This window comes from Penaeus chinensis, chromosome 18 (genome assembly GCF_019202785.1).
Source record: "Penaeus chinensis breed Huanghai No. 1 chromosome 18, ASM1920278v2, whole genome shotgun sequence".
NCBI classification, from domain to species: Eukaryota; Metazoa; Arthropoda; class Malacostraca; order Decapoda; family Penaeidae; genus Penaeus; species Penaeus chinensis.
This window is the reverse complement of record NC_061836.1, coordinates 293,677-303,676: the sequence shown is the minus strand read 5'-3', so window position 1 is coordinate 303,676 and position 10,000 is coordinate 293,677. Positions and strand designations below refer to the sequence as shown.

The window sequence follows — 10,000 nt, the reverse complement described above, 5'->3', positions numbered from 1 at the left end:
CGGTAAGTAGCCCCCATATTTTCAGGTTTAAGAGGGCACTTCCGGGACAATGCTGGCTTGTGGATTATTCCACCATGATTGAAGTATTTCGATAAATGATTCCACTAATGCATAGTTAAGGCGAGCCGAAATAAATACACAGAACGACAATAGACGAAATTTACGCCAATAAGGCATCTTAGGGAATAATGATGATATGAAAATATGCCAAGAATGCGTCAATACTTGCATTACTGTACCCATGTGGACATGGAAAATTCGTAGAAAAAAGAACGAATTTTATGAAAAATACACTTATGAATATACCCACATAATGAAAGATCAAGTAATAACCTACGAAGCTATGCTTGAGTTTAGCATAACAGAGTTAGATCGCAAGAAAACATGCATAAGAAAATTACTGTCGTAAATGAAATGAAGATAATCTACCATGAAGAGGAAATTCGAAGAAACAATAGATAATATACACTATCATGGACACCTTTTCAGATGTTCGAGAAAATATCACTGCACTTGTTGAAAAAAAGGTACGGCATGCACATATGGGAAAGAAAAAGAAAGGAAAAGAATTGCCCAAGGCAATTGTTTCGGAAGGAGGTGGTTGTTCTTGTTGGAGGCATCGTTTGTGTCGCTAGCCTGAAAGAAGCGACATCTGCCGCTGCCCACCAGATGTCACAGTTGTTTTGTTGTAGACATCCAACGGTGTTACCAGTCTGGTTGCTTGGTCTCCATGTTGTTGGTTGACGGAAATGCACGGTCTAGTTGCACTGTCTATCGGAGATAAATGTTGATGACATCATAGCATGGACGCAGGTTAAAGAGGCCGGCTTGTGCTTAAGTAGACCCAGCAAGTTGGGGGATCTGGAGGGTGGACCCCGGGAGGAGGCAGCGTCTGAGCGGGACTGTGACTCAAGACAGTGATTGTACGGTCATGAGTGATGTGAGTATGGTTAGGTCAGTACGGCGGCAATGTCGTGGGGACGCTGCCCTCATTGGCCACCCCTGCTAGTTGGAGATGTGATATTGAAGGCATCTGACCCCTATCAGAGCCTTTCTCTGCGGCCATTTGCACTTGCGGAAAGAGATTACACAATCCTTTGTCCAGAGAGTTCACAATCCTTTAAATCTAATGAGGATGATGCAACAAAATTGGTTGGAGACTTATATTGCTCATCCGGTCAGTAATTCAGAAAACTGTTCTGCCCACATCAAATGTTGATTCTCTCGAGGTTAGTATTGAGGATTTCCTTGATACTAAACCACACAATGGATATCAGTTTGAAAGGGAACTAGATATGCTTAAAAGAGGCTTTCATGTTCATTAACAAAATGCACTGAGGATTTGTGGTCACTTTAGTTCAAGAAATGTGACGAATTCTTCAGAAAAATCCCATGCTTTCTGCTTACTGAGGACAGGGTATCATGATGTACTGAACGTCTATGTGAATCATCTTATCCCAAATAAAGACGTTAAAAAGGAGGTGGGGGGGGGGGGGAGGTCTGCGAAGAGACTGGTAAAGAGTTGTCCGATCTCATTGCCAGTATTTAGAAACAGGTGTACGGGATTTGATGTTTTAAATATAGCATTTATTGTAGAAAAAAACATGGACATTGACCTGGCATATGCTTGATATCGCTATCTCGGACATGCCGGAAATGTTTTTCATAATTTTCTTTCAAGGTAATCACTCCATGCGACTTGCCAGAAACTGAATTCATTTGATACATCAAGGGATGTTAGTTGGAACTGCAGGGGACTGTACTTGAAATTTCTCCACAAATCATACACTCCAAATGATATTAGTTCATTAACTGTTTGTTTTTATACTGCTACTACATACATATTGTGAAATTCATGTTCTTATTTTACTTTTATTTAATTTCACATTGTACCTTCTTTTATTTTTTGTCTATTATTCGTTTCTTGTGTTTGCGGTCATACATGTACGAATCCCTAAAGTACGTTTTGCCGGTGCGATTATCACGATTATCGCTCTACGATGATTGGTCAGCGATCATCCTTGCACAATGGCAGAAGATTGTTACTTACATATCTTCTAGTAGAAGCGACGGATGATGAAGTTCTCTTCCAAATGTATGAGGGGTGGGGGGTTAAAAAGTTAAGTTAAGGTAGTTTATTTACTACCTTGGCTATCTGCTCAGGCGTGGGCAATAACAGTGATTACAGTGTTTCACATATATTCAACATAGTACAGTATTCTGTGATTACTGAATGTTACGCTTAGTGCAGCTGACAATGCCCTCATTAACATCTGTTTTGAAACAACTTGGTGTCCGAAGAGCACTTTGAGAGTCACTGAAAACTACTCCACAGCCCCGGGACAATATGAATTCTGTTGCAAGGAGTATACCTGCTAATTCAACTGACCCAATATTACATTCTCATATCAACTTGAAGTTGTAGTAAGCAATTTTTGTGTACGGCGCAATAACAACCAGCTTCGTAATAAGACTGTACAGACCCGGACGCGTAACACTTGTATACATCGCCCATAGATTCTGTGTTGCTTTACCGTTGCTAACGCAATTTATTTGAACACGAATTTGGTATGCTTCTTTTTTTGCGGTACACATGTGAGGTGTACAATCAGTTGAATTTTTTCATGTGGGAATGGATCGTCCTTTTAGTATTTAACTTATTGGAAAGTTAAGCTTTGTAATGTTCATGCAGATTTTGTGCATCAGAGGGCGCGTGTGTGTGATTAGTCATGTTTGCTTGCATGATTTTATGTTGCAGTTATTTATGGAAATCTGATACAAGATACAAGAGTTCCCTCAGAGCTTTAACCCCAAATATGGTGGAAAACTCCAATTCAAATGATCGTTTGCGACTGCGATTATATTCCCTCCCAGCCGTGCGGCTATTCAATGGTCGTTAGCGGCTCTAGCACGCTCGCAGCAAAACAGACTCATTCAAATGCATAGAATTAGTGCTCTAGACAATCGTTTGACGATCATCGTACAGCCATGAACGACCATCGTTAAGCGATAATCACACCGAGTGAAAAGCGATTGATTATGCACCTACAAAGTGTCAGTGACGAAGGAATGAAGTGACAAAGAGCGGGGATCCCTTGTAGAAATAAGAAATGACCAGTTACCAATCCGGTAATTCGATTCACGAATTAATTGTTTTGCTTTCGTGTCTTGTTTGTAATGCAACCCCCACCGTTTATATATGTATAAACAAGACAGTCGTAAGATAGGTGGTTATTAATGGCACATCACAAACCTGGAGGTGACAATTTTCATCAGATAATGCGCATGTAGTAAGTAGTACTCCGTAAGTAAAGACGGCCTCAAACGATGCCTGTGATTTTACAAATATCTACAACAGAAAAGAAATCTGATTGAGGAAACGATGTCAAAATGTTTTAATTATTTAAATTACAAAACAAAGACTGACTTATATCTATATCAGGTGTTTTGAAAAAAAAAAAAAAACGATATTTCACAACTGCTCCTAAACAATCCTTACCACTTACAAGTTAATGTGAAACAGGAAATGGTATTTTAATTGAGGAAATAGAAATATTTTTGATGTGTAGATACTTATATCGTTCAGAACTTGCGAAAGGCACAAACTGATTTTCACCTTTTGTTACAAGAATGTTCGCGATGTTTCTACGCCTGACTGGCTGTCGGCGATAAAGCTGCTTGCCATGCAATGCAATAAGTCATGCCTCATTCATAGGGGGAAAAAAACAAGTTTTACATCATGATTAGTCTTACGGAAATGACTGAACTCAGATATATTTATAAGACGAACACAACAGTTTACATGAATTACGTAATTGACAATAAAAGTATCTTTATAATTTCCTACGAACGTGAATGTGTATACATGTGCGTGTGTGGTTGTGCATATATGAATAAATGTATACATGTTTATATATGCGTATTTATCGATGTGTATATATAACATATATATTCAACATAGTACACACACACAAACACACATACACATATATATATATATATATATATATGTTTGTGTGTGTGTGTGTGTGTGTGTGTGTGTGTGTGTGTGTGTGTGAGAGAGAGAGAGAGATTATACATATATATAAATGTAACACATTATTTACTTATTTATTTATTTATACATATATATTGATACATATATGAGCATACACACATATATACATATATGTATGTATGAGTATATATATACAAATATATAGATTCGTGCGTATGTATTTTCTTGTATATGAGGGCACTTTCATTGCGGATTTTTTTTTTTTTTTCAAGGTTTCCTCTGCCTTTCGGACCTGCGGTAACATAATTAAATGGTCAAAATAGACATTTCAATAGAAATCAATAGGTCTGGATTTCTAAGACATGACAATTATTACATATTTCGTAAGACAAAAAAAAGACAGTTTGAACAGTCATAGTATTCTTACTTCCTTATTTTAAAATACCAAACTAGTCTTTTAAGCCACAGTTGCTTGTTTAGGAACCTATATGGACACTTGTTTGGTTAAGGACTTTCGATCCCTCTTCCTATAATTCGCATGAGAGAGAGAGAGAGAGAGAGAGAGAGAGAGAGAGAGAGAGAGAGAGAGAGAGAGAGAGAGAGACCTAAGGCGCTTCTTGCACCCAGGACAAATCCTTTCACATTAAGGAGAGACGTCAGGAAATTCTGACCTGGTTTCTCTGGTCCAGTATTTATGAAAAATCTTAGTCACAAGGAACTCCTAATTCTATTAAACATTCTAAAATTGCTCTGCTTGTAGGAAATATCCTTTGGCCACTCAGTGTCTTTAAATCGCCCTTACCAAACGACTAATACGAGAGCTGGCATTTAGGATTTCTTAAGTGAGCAGGATGGGCGACAGCCAAAGCATCTCGCCAGTTCAAAGTAATATGGCAAAGTTTAACATATAAATATTTGGATCGCAAAGCATTGCTGTTTGAGGCTGATTTTGTGAGAGGATATTGGAAAGTACAGTAATGAGGAATCATAATGATAGATCATCAGTCAGTGATTTTAATCAACATGATATAATAACTCAGCTTATATGTGATAAGTTAGCACTGATGGTATGGCGTACTTCCTACTATGTCATATTTGGAAATTAGTGAGGGAACAAGTATTTAAACCTATATACCTAAACAAAATTGTTTGATCGAACTTGTGGTTCTCTAACTGATAAATTCAAACAAAGCATTGGCATAAATCTGTTGAGCGAATACCACTATCGCAGAATGTTTACATGTACCCAATAGTTTATAGCATAGGTATAAATGGGACAAATGTCACGACTAGTTACAAATCTGGTAATATTTGGCAGTTGTCACAAGCAAGCCCTGCCTAATACCGCCGGATATGTAGCCTCACAACTAATATCTATTTCGTATTTCATGTCATTAAACTGTTAGTCATAGTTAAGGAAAAAGAAAATCCTAGTACGTATTAATGATTGAGTGTCCTGCTTTTTACCTGCTTTTCATGTTGTCTTTGATTTCAGATCTTTCCTCAGAATTTTCTTGCACCCAAAATCATTCATAGGACTTTTCCACACGTGAGATACTTCAGGAAATTTTTTAAGCCTCTTTCTCGCCCCTGACCTGCTTCCCGAAGGCGGACGTGCTGGTGCTGGAGCTGCGCGGCGGCCGCCCTCGCCTCACCCTCGATCTAGGCGCCAGCCCCGTTCTCTTGGAGCCTTCGCACGCCCACTCCACGCCCACCCTCGCCGATGGATTCTGGCACCGCCTCGACGTGGTGTGGGGCCAGCACGTGAGTCCTGTTTTCTCGTACGCACGCACGCATGTACGCACACACACACACACACACACACACACACACACACACACACACACACACACACACACACACACACACACAGACGCGCGCGCGCTTGTGAAATTCATGTCGAAGAACCAGCAACAGACCTCTTAGCCAGGTGTACAGCATACCTTGCGGTGGCCGTGATAAAGTATACATAGGTGAGACAGGACGGGGCCTCCACGAGCAACGAATCGACCTACACCGCAGCGCCCTCCGACGACATGACAAGAGGAGTGCCTTCGTTGTTCACGTCGACACCGACGGCCATCTCCCTAAGTGGTCCCAGGCCTCCATCATAAAGCAAGGCCTGCCCGACAAAGGAAGATGGTAGAAGCGATGTTCATCCACCCAACTAACAACTTATACAGTACATGTATATCTGCCTCTGTGTATCTCTTGTCTTATATGCCCTTGTGAAGTAGTAAATGCGAAAAGGCCTTCTACTTGCACATACACGTATGCACGCAAGCACACACAAGCACGCAAGCACACACACACACGCATGCACACACACACACGCGCGCGCGCGCAACGCATGCTCATACACACATTCATGCACACACACACGCATGCACGCACGTACACACGCACGCAAGCACACACACACGCATCATCAGCAACCTTGCATTCCTCCTCCTCCTCCTCCTCCTTTTCGCCTTGAGTTACTTCTGTTTCATCTTTTTATTCTTATCTCCTTCCTCCTCTTTTCGCTTTTCTGCTACCCTCTTCTATCCTTTTATCTTCTCGCGCCTCTCTCATTTTCTCTTATCTCCCATTTCCACTTTTCTCTGCTCTCCTCTTCTTTTTTTATGTGCGTGTGGTAGATTTATCGGTCGTTTAGAGCCTAAAAGGCATTCATCGACTATCTGAATCACACAGTTGATTATTCCTTACCAAAATAAACTACTTGAACAATCATGATTTTGTCGTTTTCTTTGCCAGTTCACAGATTTAGGTTAGCCGCCTCTGTTTATTTAAATGTTACAGAATACATATCGTGTGTGTGTGTGTGTGCTTGTGTTAATATATATATACATATATATATATATATATATATATATATATATATACATATATATATATCCAAATTATATATATATACATATTATATATATACATATTATATACATACATATTATATATATACATATTATATATACATATATATGTACACCCCCCACTCACACACACGCACACACACACACACACACTCACACACACACACACACACACACACACACACACACACACACGCACGCACGCACACACGCACGCACGCACGCACGCACGCACACACACACACACACACACACTCACACATACACACACACACTATACGTATGTATAAAGAGCTCCCACGTGGCTAGCTCTAACGTGGCGTGCCCACGCTGGGCCAAGCCAGCCGGCGGTCCCAGAGGGCGTGCCCACGCCACCCACCAGTACTTAAGGTTCAGGATGACCCAGGTCAACAGAGTCACTTCAGAGAGCTCCTGCCGACCGCGTGTCGGGTCAGGGCTGGCTGCTGAGCCAGCAGCCGCGCCCTTATCCAGGTTGACCTGACCCGGCACTAAGCCTTACCCAGACTTGTATCCGTGTGAATTATCTGTGTTGCTTGCGCTTCTGAATAAAAGAGGTTAAGCCAACCGTACCTTTCGCTACTCCTGCTAAACCATATGTTTAAGGCGTTCATATAGAGCCTTTACATTCTGGTAGCAGCGGGGTAGTTGCGTCCTTTCGGCACGCAACAATGGACTCACAGTCTCCGAAATCTGGTTATCGCTCGGACCAATCGCTCCTATTCAGAACCTGTTGTGAGTACATATTTGGGCCATTTTTCCTTTCTTTTATCTTCCCCCTAAATGTGTTAAGCTGTATGTGCAGTTACGGTCACGCTAGTTTTGTTAGGTAAAAGTGCTAATTGACAGCAAATGGTATGCTCTCCATTTCGGAGCTCAGATCACATTACTGTGTGATCACAGTATGGGTTCAAACAATATGAATATCGTTCATTTATTACATATTTGTTTATTTTTTTCTCGTGATTAGACAGGATATTGTTTCAATTACAACGAATTTACCGCGTTTTCATGATTTTACTGTTTTCATGAACATCATATCATTATTCTTTTCTCACTACCCATTTCCCGTCTTGATCTGACTTCCGAGTGAAACCTATCAGTCACATCTGCTTGGGCCAGCTTTGTGACCTGACCCCACTTTCACTCTGAGTGACTAACACGGTGAAATGAACGGAGAAACAGCTGCAATTTCCTGTATATTGTTTTCGAGATTGTTACATTATAGGATAATGCGTAGCATCCGTTGCATGTTCATTGGTGACATGTTCTATCGGCGCTAGAGCGGAGCTTGTAACGCGAATTACTTACATTTTTATATAGCGCCAGTGATCTTCCCCTTATCATAGTATCAGAATGCCTGATTACTTGGGGTTGAGTATATGCCTAATAGATCCGCGCTCCGACGTTAGTTCGTTCGGCAACTTTTTGAGCCGGTGTGACCCACTGTTACGTCCGTTAAATAATGTAGGACTAGGGCTTAAGCTAGAATCGTGATTTGCTTATTAATCACAACCCGCTCACTCCTTTGACGTCGCTGCCATATTTGGGGTAAACCCCATCGATTTGTGATTCATGATAAATACCCATAGGGCATTACATGAGCACCCATCACAGACTCGCAGATAGAGTGGGTTATTGATATTTTCCCAGCTCATTTCGCTTCATGAAGTACGGCATTCTTGGGGTATAGCCCCCCCCCCCCCCCCCCACGTCAAAGAAGTCTGTATGCGCAGCTTGACATGTTGTTACCTCGGAAGAATTTTTTTCCCCGAGAAGATTCGCTCACGAATTGTTTTCACGTCACCATTCATTAGTGTGTCATTCTGTCGCATATCATTAAATGTTAAATTCAATGTAGTATTTTAAACAATTTTGTGTTACTTCTATAGCTAGTTTATTGCATTTGTGTACAATGAACGTTAATTTCCGTGTTTGCCACCCATGTCCGGTCTGTGTGAGGTCACTTTCACTCTCACGCACTCCCGCGAGTTTGTCAAGTCGTGATGTGTGACTTGTGACACATTCCTTCTCTGCGTTAATTGGTTCAAGTAAAGCCTTGTGGATGCCTTTGTCATTTCCCTTATTTACCCTCCTGTCTATCAGAGACGGTTAGCAGCTCAAGCTAGGTCCATGAGGACCGCTGTTACCATCTTTCTCTTCCTTAACTTTGTGAAATAAGACGAAAAAAAGAAGATGAAAATAACGAAAATTCAACCATAAAAACTGCAAATTATATAAATAATCGGCAAGTAGCGCTTAAAACCCCCTCTTCTCTGTTGTCTTTCTTTTCTCTTACTATCTTGGCCCTTATGTGTATAATCTTGTTCACGATATATGTCATGGTAACGAAGGAGGCCCTGCTGCAGAAACGGTCACCTACGGACGCCGTGGAAAACGTCACCGGGAAATCGCCAGAAACCGAGAAAGAGTAGAATAATTACGCCCGTCGATCCACTAAAGGACCAGGAACTCGCCAGAGCAGGTACTAGTCGACCCATAATGCTGTGAACTTGCCTGGACGCCACAGATCCACTCAACCTCCAGAAGCTCGAAGAGGACGCTTCCTGCCGGACGCCCATGATCCTGACGAGGACAACGAGGAAGTCGGTACGAGCAAGAAGGACCTGGATGAGATCTGCGGGAACGTGCATTGGGCGAGTAAGCCGCCGTTAAGCTTGGTCGAGGACTACGAGGACGAGTCCGAAGTTAAAGAGGACCTGTGCGAGACCTTCGAGGACGTGTAGATGTCGAGGACAGACGGATTTACCAGGGACCAAGATGAAGACGACGACAGGGACGAGCAGCCACGAAAATGCATCAGGGACAGCACGCGCAAGAACAAAGTCAAGAACCAGCCAGGTTGGGTCACCCTTGAGACAAATATCAGGCGCCTCGAGGGCGAGGCGTTAGTAGGTACCCGAGCAATATAAGTATGTATAAATAGCTCCCACGTGGCTAGCTCTAACGTGGCGTGCCCACGCTGGGCCAAGCCAGCCGGCGGTCCCAGAGGGCGTGCCCACTCCACCCACCAGTACTTAAGGCTCAGGATGACCCAGGTCAACAGAGGCACTTCAGAGAGTTCCTGCCGACCGCGTGTCGGGTCAGGGCT

At 42.1% G+C, this 10,000-nt stretch overlaps 1 protein-coding gene across 1 annotated transcript in view; it reads left to right on the top strand.

Annotated features, from left to right (window-relative positions):
* The window catches only part of LOC125034710 (neural-cadherin-like), a 111,913-nt gene that overhangs the window by 24,798 nt on the left and 77,115 nt on the right, over positions 1–10,000 (top strand). Inside the window, exon 5 of the mRNA XM_047626628.1 lies at positions 5,606–5,761. Coding sequence (XP_047482584.1) covers positions 5,606–5,761 — 156 coding nt within the window. The remainder of the gene's footprint in view (positions 1–5,605; positions 5,762–10,000) is intronic.